Source organism: Rhincodon typus, chromosome 25 (genome assembly GCF_021869965.1).
Source record: "Rhincodon typus isolate 14 chromosome 25, sRhiTyp1.1, whole genome shotgun sequence".
In the NCBI taxonomy this organism is placed as follows: domain Eukaryota; kingdom Metazoa; phylum Chordata; class Chondrichthyes; order Orectolobiformes; family Rhincodontidae; genus Rhincodon; species Rhincodon typus.
This window is the reverse complement of record NC_063356.1, coordinates 7288446-7303540: the sequence shown is the minus strand read 5'-3', so window position 1 is coordinate 7303540 and position 15095 is coordinate 7288446. Positions and strand designations below refer to the sequence as shown.

The window sequence follows — 15095 nt, the reverse complement described above, 5'->3', positions numbered from 1 at the left end:
AATTTTTCTGAAGAAGGGTCTAGGCCCGAAACGTCAGCCTTTCTGCTCCTATGATGCTGCTTGGCCTGCTGTGTTCATCCAGCCCTGCACCTTGTTGTCTTGAATATTTTGGGGTGTGGGTGAATGTTAGATTAGGTGTACTCTATTTGATAGTCCAAACAGAAAAATAATTTTCAATACTTAAATGCAAAGTAAACTTAAAAAAAAAACAGAACGACAAAACATTTGGAAGTGTGGGGCAAGAACAGGATTCAAAATATGCAAGGAGTTGGAAGAACTCACCCTCCAAAGTGTCCTAGAGCTGTACAGCACAGAAACAGACCCTTTGGTCCAACTTGGCCATGACGACCAGATATCCTAAATTAATCTAGCCACATTTGACAGCATTTGGTCCATATCCCTCTAAACCTTTCCTATTCATGTACCCATCCAAATGCCTTTTACAAGTTGTAATTGTACCAGCCTCCACCACCTCCTCTGGTAGTTCATTCCATACACACACCACTCTCTGCTGTAAAATGCCTGGAAAATCAAGTCATGGGGTGCAACCAATGAAAGAAAAGCTCCCACAACATGCATGGGAGAATGCATCTGTGAGGAGCTACTCCTCCAGATAATAGGTTCTTGTCTCTCTGTGCTCAATGTTTCAGCTCTCCAATCAGAGTTTCCTTCTCTTCTGAAGAGAACCCTAGAAATAGAAATAAAGGAGGGAATGACACCATATCAATAATAATGCAATCAGGGAGAACGGGAAAGAATAGAGACCCTGAATACCAAATAGTAGTCAAATAGGAAATCTCAATAAGAGCTCTTGAAAAAGATGTATTTATATCATTGTGTAAGGCAATGACTTTGGCATTTTTGGCACTGCAAAATAAACATGACTGTTCAGGTTGTTCATTCATTGATTTTTGCACTAAATGCGAGTCTCAGACATTCCTGAATGACTTCATTACAACCTGGTCCAAATAGGGGCAAAAGAGCTGAACATCAGAGAAAAAGTGAGAGTGACTGTCCTTGACAGGCAGGTAGTATTTAACCAAATGTGGCATCAAGGAGCCCTATCAAAATTGAAGTCATAGGGAACCAAGGGGAAAAGTCTCCGCTGATTGGAGTCATACCTGGCACAAAGGAAGATATCTGTGGTTGTTAGAGGTCAATCACTTCAGATCCATGACATATCTGCAGTAGTTCCTCAGACTAAGTGCTCTCGGCTCAACTACCTTCAGTTACTTTACCTCCATCATAAGACCAGACGTGGGAATGTTCGTTGATGATTACACAATCTTCAGCACTATTTACCACTCCTCAGATACTGAAGCAATCTGTATGCAAATGCAGCAAGACTTGGACAACACTCAGGCTTGGGATGATAAATGGCAATTAACATCATCGCCACACAAGTGCCAGGCAATGACCATCTCCAATAAGAGCGAATCTAACCACCATTCCTTGACATTCAACACACTACCATCACTGAATCTCCCAGTGTTAACATCCTGGGATGTTACCATTGATTCTGAAACTGAACCTAATCAGCCAAATAAATATTGTAGCAACAATGATCATGGGTTAGGAATCTTGTGAGTAACTCACCTCCTGATTCCTCAAAACTTGTCTACCACTTACAAGGCACAAATCGGGAGTGTGATGAAATACTCTCTACTTGCTTGCAGCTCCAACAACACTCAAGAAGCTCAGCATCATCCATGACAAAGCAGCCACTTGAGTGGCACCCTAACCACCATCTTCAAAATTCACTCCCTCAAACACCACCTTCTCAAAGGGAAATAGGGATGGGCAATAAATGCTGGCCCCGTGACTCATGAGTGAATAAAAAACACAAATGCACAGGGGTGGCTGTGTGTGCCATCCAAAAGATGCACTACAATCTGCAGCAACCCACCAATGCTTCTAAGATAGCATCTTTTAAACTTGCAACACCTAACTAGAAGGACAAAAACAATGGATACATGGGGACACTACCACCTGAAATTACCTCTTCAAGCCGCACACTAACCTACTTGAAACTATACAGCTGTTCCTTTACTGTTGGTTGGTCAAAATCTTTGAACTCTCTCCCCAACAGCACTGTAGGTTTTTCTACCCATGGTCTGCAATGGTTCAAGAAGGCAGGTCATCACCACCACCTGCTAAAGAGCACTTACGGATGGGCAATAAATGCCGACCGAGCCAGCAATGCCCACGCCCATAAATGAACAAGTAAAACTGTGCATTAGAACTATGTTTCCAATTCCCTCACCAACTAGTCTGAACCTTTGGGGAAGACTCAAATGTGTCACAAACCATGAGCCGTGTTGTGGTGTGTTACCTGGCCTCTTCGCCACAACTCAGTTAGCATTACAGCCAGCATGGTTAGTCTTAGATGACTAAAACTGAGGTTTGAGCATATAGGTGGTACCTTATTTCCCAACCAAGTATCCTGTATATTCAACATGTGATCTGCTGCTCAAGTGAAAGGACCAAACTTCTCTAAACATAAAAAGGGGTGGAAACATCGGTCTATACTTAACTACAGACATGGATAGCAATGCAGTCCCCAGTATTCCCCGTTTTTTCTGTTTTCGTTTCACGTGATCTTAACTGGGATCACTGCACCTCCCAACGCATCGTTCAGACTTGCACCAAAAAACAAAACGCCATTGAGAAAGGTACCAAAGAGTTTCCAGAACGAACCCACACTCAAATCAGTAATCAATTCTTTTAAAGGTATTTAAGGGTTGGGGGGGTGGTGGGGGGGGAGTGGGGACAGAAGGAGGGCGGAGAGAGAGATGGTACTAAAGGGAGGAAACAAAAACACAAATCTGAGGACTCTGCAAAACAACACAAGTGGTGCAGTCCCTCTGGAGCTCCCATTCTGATCACAGCCATATTCAGACTCATACCATCAAGTGAAAATAGAGCTCACTCTAAGCTTCCTGAAAAATCTGTTAATCAATAAAAGCCTCACCTCCCTTTCCTTGCAAATTCGATAGATTTAATAGCAGTGGTGTTACTAGTGCCTGTTGTGACTCTGAATGAAGCTACCAGGTCTTGTGAATCAGTCTTTAGAACCAAGATCTGAAAATGCAAAGCACATTTTAGCATTATCAACAAAAACAAGAAAAACAAGAATTGAGTAATGTCACAAGGGTCAACATGTGCCCTAAATGGTGGTATCTCAGCTCTCCCTGCCACTGTCTCAGACATCAAAATGACTAGTGATACAGAAAAATTAAAGGTATGTCAGTTAATCACAAAAACAAAAACAGAAAATTCTATTCATATGAAAACATCTAAACCCAACACCAGCATTTTTCTCTTCAAGAGGTATAGATACCATGAACATTATCATCCTCTATAATGATGCAGCAACTTTATGGATCAGAAGCTGAGGGCAATAAGTGTCCTGGGTTTGATCTTCGCACAATGCTGATTTAGCTAAAGTCACCACTAAGGGGCATTACAGCTAGACTCAGGGAAATAAATTTAACAAAAATTAGCCAGGATTTCCAATCCTGACCATCAGTGGTGCTTTCTTGGAAATGCAGAATGTTCTGTGTCTTTCTTTCTCTCTCTCGTTCTCCTTCCAGTATTGGTTGACATGCAGTCATTGTTCATCCTTTGACCTCACCGAAGCAGGATGCTGCTGGGGCAAGTCAATGGAGGACTTTTAGCATCAGGGGATCTGTACCCCAGTCACCAGAGGGAGGGTAAAAGCTTGGCAGTAGGAGATTTCTCATTCTTTAATTGTATGAAGAGTAACGTACATCTAAAGATACAGCCAGTTGTGACAAAGTATTGGATCTTTTGGACATTAGTTCCAATGTGTTTTACCAGGTGAGATTGTAGAGAAATAGATTGTAAATAAATAAATCAATTTTCTTACTTAAATAAGACAAGATTATTATTTATAGTTATGTGCAAGTATATTCAGAATTGACACATCTGATCTACTCGTGACAAAACAGGAAGGTCGGAGCAAAAAAAGAGTTTTCCCATAATGCTCACCTTTCCCTTGGCATTCCCTGTGTAAATATATTCCCCTCGTCGATCAAAAGATGCCACGACATTAAGATCTGAATCATCATCTACAGGTAGAACCACGTGCTTAGAGTCAGAGAGAGTTAATAACACTGGAGCACATTTCATTGGGCAGACAAGGACCCTGTTCCTGTTAACACAATCAAGTACAAATCTGTTACAAATACACACCTAAGGGCTAGTCCTTCATTATTAAACTGAACTAACCAATGATTAGAACCGAGAAGCCAAGGAGGAGGTATCCCCCACACAGCTTTACTAAACGCAATACATACACATACACTATCAATATCTGTAACAGATTATTATAGAGAAATAGCACTCCAAATGACCAGTTAACAACTTCAGATCATAACTACCACTCCCACTTTCAGGAACAGGTGCTAACAATGATTCTGCTATCATTCACACCTCCTCTTAGGGTCCTCTTGTGATGTAGTGGTAGTGTCCCTACCTCTGAGTACAGAGTTTCACGTCAGCTCTGATGAAAAGTCATCTAGACTCGAAATGTTAGCGTACAGTCTCTCCATGGATGCTGCCTGACCCGCTCTGATCTCCAGCATTTTTGTTTTCGGAGCAAGGAGACCTGGGTTCAAATCGCACCTGCTCCACGGGTGCTGATTACAAAATATCATACCACAGCTGGACCATCTTTTGTTTCTTGTCCATTGCATACACATTTCACCTTTGTCACTTCAGCTTACACTCTTCACCTTATCACAGACTTTTCTACCACTGTGTTTGGCAAGAAATCATTGAATCTTTAACATCTTATTGTTCTGATCAAAAATCATTCAAATGATACCTCAATGGTTCCTCTTCACTGATGCTGCCAGACCTGATGAGTGTTTCTAGCATTCTCTACATTTACTTCAGACTTCAACTTTTTTCCATGGGATGAGGGCATTGCAGGCTAGATCATCATTTATTGCCCATTCCCTTAGAGTCCTCTACTTTGCTACGGGTCTGGAGTCACATGTAGGCCAGATCAGGAAAGTGTTACGAAGTTGGGCAGAATATTCATGAATTCGAAGGCAGGAAGTTGGAATGGTTGGTTAAAAAAAAACAATAGCGGGGCAAAAGAGTGCCTGGTCCCTTCAAGAGACTGTGCTTTGTCTGTGCTTGGAAGTTTACAAGTACTGTGCACAGCAAGTGTCCGAATTGAAACATTTTGTATCGAACAGCCAAGCAGCATTTTTGCCAAAGCAACAAGTTTGAATTTGGCTAATAAATTTAAACAAAGCACTCAGAGATTCAAAGCTAATTGAATTTAAAAATTGATGGTGTTGCCGACATCGGACCAATCCTATGTAAGAAATACTATTATATCATTATGGATATAAAGATTTGAAAAATCAAGAGAGAGCCACTGCCAACTGAGGGGACAGCCAAGCTTCATCGGCAGCGAAAGCAAGTACACCATCTGAGATACAAAACTGGCTTTCACATAAAATTACTGAGCTCTCTCAAAAAATCTATCAAAGGTACCACAGCATTTTAGCTCAAAGTCCTCACTGAAGAAATTAAAGAGAAAAGCATCCAAGACAGCAGAATTATCAGAAGAAAGGTGTTTGTGATATGAGATCAACAGGAGAAAGATTGGAGATAAAGCAGGGAAGGCACAGACTGTGCAAACTTGGAGGGATTAAGTTTTAATTTATTGTTTTCTTATTAACTGGGTTTGTACAAGTGTGACTTATGTTTATTTGAACAGCATTCCAGTAGAATTTAGACCAGTTAGGAAGTAGTTAATAGTCTAGGGGGGAATTGTTCGGTTTGTTAGTAATTCTGTTAATTTGTTCATCGTTAGGATTAAACATTTCTCATTATCTGTAAAGTGGAGATCAGGGATTTTCTTTCTTTTAAACACTCTTAACAGATTACAAGGGGAAAGGCGAGCCTCTCTGGGTGTTTTGGGGGTAGTTATTAGAAGGGAACCTCTACTCCCATCATAATAGATTGGGGCTCGTGTTTTGATGTAACTATCAGAGGAGCTCGGCCAATTCCCCCTCCGTAACAAAAGGCAGGCAGATTTCCTTTCCTTAAGGACATTAGAGAACCTTTTCTTTTTAAGCAACGATCAACAGTGGCTATATGGTTGTTATTAAATCGATATTTTGTTTCTTAATTCTAGATTTTCAGAGTATTTGCACTACTTTGCTTTTGACCCGTAGCAATTAGAATTTGGATTGTGACTCCTGGCAGCAAGTTTCCAACACTATCGAAGAAGCTGGACAGAGGTCAAGAATATCTTTGTGAGTGGCAGCAAGTTCAGAACTGCAATAATGGGGCTTCCTGCTTAATGTCATCCACAAAAGGATAGAATCAGGAAGTAAACTTTCCTTTCATTTGTGCAAGGGGACAAAACAAAGAAAATCATTGACTCTTTATAATCTGTGTCCACGGTTAGAATTGGGAATGGCAGACTTTCTGATGCAAATACTAATCATGAGAAGTTAACAAGTGTTAAAATGCCAACAATCTATACAAATAGAGTAACTCAGCCCGAAAAAGGCAGCTGCCTGGCTTTCTAAATGGATATTTCCCAAAACTGCCACCCTATGGATCACTCAGATTCATTATTTCAAATGCAAATTAGGGATACATGCCCTGTACCCACCCAAAACTGAGCTTGAATTGCCCAAACCCTTGTCATATTAGGAAAGAGTACCTTTAACATTCCTAAGCTTTCAAATTTTAGAGAGAAGTGTAAACAGAAAAATTAGAAAGAAGCTTCATTCATCTTACTTTCGCAGCCTCAAGTGGACTAAAGGTTTGGAATTATCTGCATTCCTGGTAACTTCATTGCAAATCTATCCAAACTCTTGGAACACTTACTGATCTCTGGGATGGAACTGCACTTTGAGCACTGGCGAGGGAAATCGGAACCTCTGATCACAATCTCCAGACAGAACATCCCACAGCGACACAATGTTATCAGTTGACGCACTGACTAGTTTATGCCCATCGCGACTCCAACTGTGAAGAGAAATGTGATCATGTTTTAAAAGTGTAATCTCCACAGGATGTGGACATCGCTCAACGCATTTGAGAAAGTGGTGGCAGCTTCTGAAACCTGTGTTCTAGGGTGTTATAAAGGAGGGAATTCCAGGGTTTTGACTCAGCAACGGTGAATGAACAATGACATATTTCCAAGTCAGGATAGTGCAAATGATGTAACATGTTAGAGGTGTCAATACATTGATAATTTTTACATTGTTTAGTTTTTCTTTATACATTTAATGCTTGTCATTGCATCCTCAGCAATTGCAGCCACAACAGGGAACACTGAAACGCTCTTCACAAATCAAAAACAACTATCTACCAGCTAAAAGGAAAAGGTCAATGCTGTTAGTGTATGAATGAAGAGAGTCATATGTAACTCTGCCTAGTAAAAGTTAAAGAAATTGACCCAAAGGGATAGGTGGCATGACTAAAGGCACATGTGCACCAAATCTGCAGTTAAAAACAAAATCAAGTAAAAATGTTGTGAATAATTATGATGATACACCATTAAATATTCCAAGAGCTTGAATCTGTACCAGATGGAACAGAAATTTAAAACACAGGAAGGATAATTGGAACAGTGGTGCTGCACCACCACCTCCTGGGTGGACGAGAGAAGTGCAGTTACTCTTGAAATAATCATAGAATCCCTACAGTGTGGAAACAGGCCCTTCAGCCCAACAAGTCCACACCGAACCTCAGAGCATCCTATCCAGACCCATTCAACCCATAACCCACCCAATCTACACATCCCTGAACACTACGGGCAATTTAACATGGCCAATCGACCTAACCTGCATATCTTTGGATTGTGGGAGGAAATCGGAGCACCCGGAGGAAACCCATGCAGACACAGGGAGAACGTGCAAACTCCACACAGACAGTCGCCTGAGGGTGGAATCAAACCCGGGTCCCTGGCACTGTGAGGCAGCAGTGCTAACCACTGGGCCACCATGACACCCTAATCTGGGAGTATAAATGGCAGCGACTGAAGAACAAAAATCAGATTTGGGAAAAAGAATGGGACGTGGGGGACAGGGTGGGGCTCTTTCAGCACATAGAAAATAAGAGAAAAAATTGAAGTATTTAATATTTACTTCAATCAATTCTAAATTTGTCACATCGAATAAAATAAAGACGGGTGGTGTGTATATAGAACGAACTGCCAGAGGAAGTGGTAGAGGCAGGTACAATTACAACATTTAAAAAACATTTGAACAGGTAAATGGATAGGAAATCTTTAGAGGGATATGGGCCAAACACAGGCAAATGGGACTGGTTCAGTTTAGGAAACCTGGTTGGCACAGACTAGTTGGGCTAATCTGTGTGCTGTACGACTCTATAAAATTCACAATGCATTGCACTACTATGAAACTGGTATTTGAAAAGAGGAGTGTTTGCAATCACAACATTTGGTCACCAAGAAGGGAGGTGATGCTCGTCAGTCAGCATTTGAATCCTTGTTTTTTTTTTAAATTGTCTACATAAAATGACTGATGCAAAAAGCAATTGTAAGCTCCAGCTGTGGGGTACATTTATTTTGGATTGTAGTAGCGCCAGAGAAAGCAGCTCAGGTTTCATAGGATGATTTATATTAGTTGTTGAAGTGGGAAAACAAAGACAAATAAAATCTAAACACTGACAAGTTCAGAGCATGTGCGTTTTGTGGAGAATGAATGAGCAAAGACATAAACTAAAGAATTATGATGAAGTTTGAAAGGGACTGGCAAAAGACCTATGAGTTCCGTTATCAAGACTTCACAAAAGGCGAATTACAGACGTGCACACATGTTGGGTGAGCTGGATTGTGCAGTATGAGTGTGGAGAGCTCAACATGTTGAATAAAGCATTTGTTAAGCTCCATTTTGAATACAACGTGCAATTGTGACATTTCACATTGGGGCAAATGCGTATCAGTAAATGTGCAAAAAACAGAAGCATGTCCTAAATGTAAAAACAGTGATGAGTTACAAACAGGCTATAGAAAGTTCCACTTCAAGTCCTAAGGAAGGAATAAAGATCTCACAGATTATGGAAAGTATCTAATGGTGCAGATAGCAGATCACAGGATAATGCAGCAGGCCATCAGAATGAGAGGAAATTTATTCAAACGAATTAAAAATCAACTTAGAACAGATCTCAAAATAAAATCCTTCATAATTAGGGGACAAGTGTTTGGAATGATTTCCCTGGTTAGGTAGCTGAATTTCAAAGAACCACTGGATGCTTGATTGGTCACAAATATCTGTTCTTGAGAAACAACTCTGTTTGGTGGTGTTATTTCACACCTCTTGAACTGTTGGGACTTAAACCTAGATTTAGCAACACTACCACTGTGCCACAGAGACCTCTATGTTCTTAAGAGTATAATTGATGGGAGACTGCATCAGGAAGTTTGAGAGACAGGTTGAAGACAGGCAATACAAAATTTGTTGGCGACAAAGATTCAGGCGTGGCTCACTTTTGATTAGATCTCTGAAACATGAGCAGCTGAAAGAGAAAAGTTAGACTTGCTTTGCATTTCCTGAATTTTCGGTTTTTCTTCAAGTTTCCAAAATTTCATGTTTCATCTGTCTTTCTACTCACAACAGCAATTTCTGAGGGGGCACACAAATATTACTATCGTCTGCAAAACACTAAACGCGAGGAGGGTACAACGCTCTATCATGAATGGCTAGTTACCAGCTTACTGACCTGGTATTCTTTCATTCCCAAAGTGTTAATACCCACTTCCACCTTATCAGCAACAGTAGAGGTGTACGCTATTCCCTGATGAAGACCGGAGTGGGAAAAGTTGACGTTCACCAACATCGGAAACCAAAAGTTTCCAAGCTTGGCCCTAATTTGTACAAAGTTAAACAGTGTGAACCAAAGGTGCAGGAGCATGAAAACTTAGCTGACAGATCTGTCACTGCAGAAGGAAAAGCGGTCTCTTAACCTTGTTGGAACATGTGTGCTGAGGACAGATGGCCCTCCCCCACATTCAGGGTCTAGCTGTACTTACAGAGAGTGGCTACTCATGAACATAATGGCTAGCATCTGTGCAGCTGCACCTCAACATGGAGTCAACCCATACTTGGAGGTGGAGAGTTTGCAAAATGTGTTTTGGTTTCAAAACATAGAGGCACAAGTACACATGCACAAACACACATACAGATCATCAATTACCATAATGAACAAACTGGATGGATGTGTGCACTGATGATTTTGGCAATACCCCTCGTCAGGAAGTCCCAAATGACAATACGGCCATCGTTACACCCCACAGCGAGCAAGGTACCCCATCTGTTAAAGGTACAGGTGAGGGCCATGCTGATACAGTCCAGAGTTCCATCCGCCTCCTGCAAAAATAAACTAAGTCACATCCAGAGAAGAACAAGATTGCATTATACACAACAATTTGCATTTACATAGCTCCTTTAATATAGTAAATCCATCCCAAGGTAATTCAAAAGAGCACTGACAGTAAGCCATTATAATTATCAGGACTGGTGAATAATAGCTTCACACGTCAGGTTTAAGGAGCATTTTAAAAGGAAGGGACAGAGGTGGAAAGGTATAGCGAGGCAATTTTATAGCTTAGAGCACTTAGTAAGTGCAGCTAGACCCTATCCTTGAACAGGTCATTTGAATGTGGGGGTGGGCCAGCTGTCCTCAGCGTACACATTCCAACAAGGTTGAGAGTCCCACTGTGGTCACATTAAAAGATTTGAAAATTGAGTGACCCCTCAGCGGGAACTAAGAGTGTTTTTGGGGTGTCTGTGAGAGCAGGGTCCTGGTAGAGAAGGAGCACCACTGTTATAAGTTGCTTGGAGCTTTCAGAGGCCAGTGCTGCCTCAAAGCTCAGGACCCTGAAATTTCAGCTCACAGGACCCTAATCCCCATTTTGGGAAACCCTGGTTTAGGGCCTAGGCAACTAAAAATAAAGCCAACAACAGAGGTGCTGGGGAAATTGGGGCTACACACAATCCCAGAATTGGAGGGACGCAGAGTTCTCAATGGGTTAAAGAATAAGCAGATGCTTGACAGTTAGTGAAGGACAAGGAAACAGAGGGATTTAACAAACACAGATCAGAATTATTAAATTGAAACTCTGCCAAATCGGGAGCTAATTTTAGTTAGTGAGCATGGGAAAATGTGCAAACTAGATCTTTGCAAGCCAAGATACAGACAGCAGAAGACAGCTCTGGCTGAGTTCAAAGCTGCAGATACTGTATATTGGAAAGCTAGCCAAGAGAATATTAGAATACTCAACACCAATCATAACAAAATCAATGATGAGAGTTTCAGCAGCAGATGGACTAAGACAGGATCAGGGACAAACAATTTTACAGATGTACAGTTAGGCACAAATGTTTTCAAACCTACCTCTGGGTAGTTCTGTCCAAAGGACTCTGTTTAAAAGAAATAGAAACATCAATTTAGACACTAGGTCTTGAAAACAATGTAATCTTATTGAAATAAAAGAAAGAATTATGGATGCTGAAGATCTGAAATAAGAACAGAAACTGCAGGAGAAAATCAGCACATCTGCCAGTATCTGTGGTGACAGAAAGCAGAGTTAATAACTGACCCTTCTTCAGGACGCTGTACTCGAAATGTTAACCCTGTTTCTCCACAGATGCTGCCAGACCTGCCGAGTTTCTCCAGGAATTTCTGTTTTAGCTTGCAATCTTACTTAACTGTCTCAATATATACGGTAAATATAAATGTTCACGTTCTGATCTTAAAAGGATATTCTTCCACATCACAACACCAACCCAGCAGGTTCCACACGCTCACGGGGCACACGTGGCCATTGGGCTTGCTGTTCTTATACTTGCTCCTTGTGAGCCCCTGGTTTTCACCATGGTCCTGTACAGCATTTTCTAAGTTTTTGTACATTTACCTGTCTGAATGTCGGTATTGAATCTGCTCCCACCATGCTGTCCATATTGGATACTGCAAAGCTCCGCAGTCACCATCCACTGCAAGGCCAACAAAAACACTCTCTTCAAGAATGTGAACAGCCTTCCGGAAAACTACGCCATTGCAGGTGACAGTCCAAGACTGTGAACTCCTGCTTTACAAACTTTAAGCACAGATCCTTGTTCTCATCATCTAATGTCAAAATGTTGATTCACAATGCCATACATTTCTAATTAATGAAAAGGTTCATGGGACTGATGAGGTGGTATTCAGAAAGTTAGTACAAGTATGATGGACTAAATAACCTCCTTGTGCTGTGATTCTATGCATCAGATTTTGGGGGAATTCCTTGATCAAGCAGTAAAGAAATAACACAAATATTTAGGAACCAGCAATTCAGCAGCTGTGGGAGAACCCCAGACCACCTGCACCACTCAAGGCACAGGACCAACAGCACCCGCTATCAGTCTGAGAAATAATTCAATCCTTTCATACATTACTAATTTTTAAAAAAATGTTTATTCACAGCCTCACAGGATGTGACCACTACTAGTGTGATCGGTGTTAATTTCTCATCCCCACTTGCCCTTGAGAAGGTGGTGATGAGACACCTTTTCGAACCAAGGCAGGCCAAGTGGTATAGATACACCCAGAATGTTGCATGAAGGGAGCTCCAGGACTTTGACTCAGCAATAATGATGGAACGACAATACAGATCTAAAATAAGATGGTGTGTAACTCAGAGGAAATCTTGCAGGTGGTGATGCTTCTAAGCTTCTGCTGCCTTTGTTCTTCTGGAATGAGAGAGAATATTGGTTTGACAGTTGCTGTCAGAGAAGCCTCAGTAAGTCGCTTCAGCACATCTTGTCAATCAAACAGAATATGATGCTGGATAATGTAAAGCTTTTCAAATGATATCATGGCTGCATATTCCACATTTCAACATTGCTGCTGCTCCTCGTACCAGGTGGTCTGCTGAAATGGTATATAACACTTGACTATTTTTTGCCATCCCCACTAATCATTGTAACTCATATGCAACTGCAGTGACATCGAACTATATCTACATCAATCCCTCTTTCTGCTGCCTTCCTGATCGCCATAGATTTGCAGTTCTGATCAAAGGCCTGAAATGCTAATATTTTCTTTCTGATTGTCATTTTTTAAGTGTTATTTATGGTCTTGCAATTTCAAACACATATATATAAATCACACACACACACCTGTACTTCAAAGATCTCCAATTCTTCCACATGCATTTACTGATCCCAGTTTCTCAGTCAAACAGAGAATGGAAAGAAAGTAGCATTTTATGAGCTTTTCCTCGTTACAAACTTGAGTTTTCTTACGAAGATATTCTCTCTTCACAACACTACTTCGAGCTATCTCTATCCTTCTTCTAATTTCTGTATCATATCTGCCATCCTCTGTTATCATTAGCCGCAAACAAAAGACCCATCTGTTTGTTCCAGTGGGAATCCATTCTTTTCTGTCTTCACTTTAATTTCTTCTGCAGTATTCATTTTATTTACAATTTTTTTTTTGTGTTCATACTCAATCCTTATTCTAAACTACTAGATTTTACTTGATCTGTGATATTTTCCCAATTCTGCAGGTAGCATTGTGTTGTGAGCGTACACCAAGTTTATATTCTTGCCTGCTATCTGTAGCTCTGGAAGTACATTGGATTCCCTGAATATTTGTTCCACATACAGATTGAATGTTTGCAACAGGGCACAGCGTTGTGATACACCTCCCTTCACTTGAGACATATTGGAGTGCCCTTCCAGCCTGATGCTCGCTATTTGGTCCCAGTTTCGACTCTAAATAAATCTCTCATTTTAGTGGCAATATGTTTATTAACTTTTGGTGATAAAGACAATTGATAGCTTTATCATAGTCTAAATCCAGAATACATTCGACCAATCTCTGCTTTGAATGTGTTATTTTTTTTTCTAGTATGATTTTCAAGATAAGCTGATAAGTGACCTTTTTAAAGTTATAATTCGAAAATGATACATTCCATGTTTTAGCATTCTTAAACTTAAATGACACATATCACTTGGAATGGATCCTGCGTATGCATTTGATCACAAAATTCTGTTAGCACTTCTAATTTGGTTTCTTCAAGGGCTTTTAGATGAGATGTTGTTGGTACTTGCTATGTCTGGAACTTTTCCTGGATTGATCGATTTTAAACCATCTTGATTTTATGTACCCACTTTCAAAAGTTCTCCCTTCATTTCTATCCGTCAAGGATTTCACCTTCTGGTGTATAACTCTCACTTAGTGATTTTTTACATTGCCAATACTTCTTCATATGTCCCATTAGGCCATTTCTGCTCAGCTTGCTGACACATGTTCTTTATTTTCGATTTGATTGGACTAGTGTGCTGCTTTTCTTTCCATTTCTATCACCATGTATCTTATCTGTCATCCACTCGTGTCCACTTTTCCCCTTTCTTTTCCCATCTTGAAATATTTTCTCCGCAGTGCGTTATATGTTCTATTCCGTGGTTTTCCATATGTCCTCTATTTCTTCTTCTGCAAACAATGCTTGCTCAAATTCCTCAATCCTGAAACATTCTTACCCTTTTTTTAAGCACAGTTCACATTTAAAAATGACATGTTGACGGTGGATTGCTTTGGGATATCTAGAGGACATGAATATCACTCCGACCACCCAGCTTACCCCATGCTAACTCCTCACCCTCCCCCTTTTGCCCCCCCACCCTCTCCCCCCTACTACCCCCTGAACACCAGCCTCCCCTTATGCACTCCACTGCTCAAAACAGCACTCCCCTCAACCTTCCCTTCATCCCCGCTCCTCCCAACATCTAGCCTCTTCCCTCCCTACTTACCCCTGCCGTCACTCCATGTTACTCCCTCCACACCTCATCCTTCCCTTTAGCAACTCACTCCCCTTCCTTCAATTAATGCAGGCACTCCTCACTCCACTTACCATTCCCTTCTGTCCAGTTACCCCTCCTCTCCCTCCGGTTCACACCTCGCCCTCCAGTTACCCCTTCCTCTCCCTCCAGTTATCCCCTCCTCTCCCTCCAGTTACCCCTTCCTCTCCCTCCAGCTACTCCCTCCTCTCCCTCCGGCCGGTTCACTCCTCCTCTCCCTCCGGTTCA

The 15095-nt window shown here is 41.2% G+C and overlaps 1 protein-coding gene across 3 annotated transcripts in view; it reads right to left on the bottom strand.

Moving 5' to 3' along the window:
- Positions 1-11960, bottom strand: part of rbbp5 (retinoblastoma binding protein 5) — a 31126-nt gene extending 19166 nt beyond the window's left edge. The window contains exons 1-6 of one of the 3 annotated variants that reach the window (XM_020518825.2): positions 11939-11960; positions 11419-11444; positions 10219-10391; positions 6883-7023; positions 4012-4174; positions 2972-3081 (exon numbers count right to left, since the gene is read on the bottom strand). In XM_020518825.2, the coding sequence (XP_020374414.1) occupies positions 2972-3081; positions 4012-4174; positions 6883-7023; positions 10219-10361 (557 nt within the window). In that variant the 5' untranslated portion in view covers positions 10362-10391; positions 11419-11444; positions 11939-11960. Of the gene's footprint in view, positions 1-2971; positions 3082-4011; positions 4175-6882; positions 7024-9744; positions 9890-10218; positions 10392-11418; positions 11445-11938 lie in introns of those variants that run through there. The other 2 variants (XM_048612061.1, XM_048612060.1) reach the window with 2 other exon arrangements.
- Positions 11961-15095: the final 3135 nt, after the last annotated feature.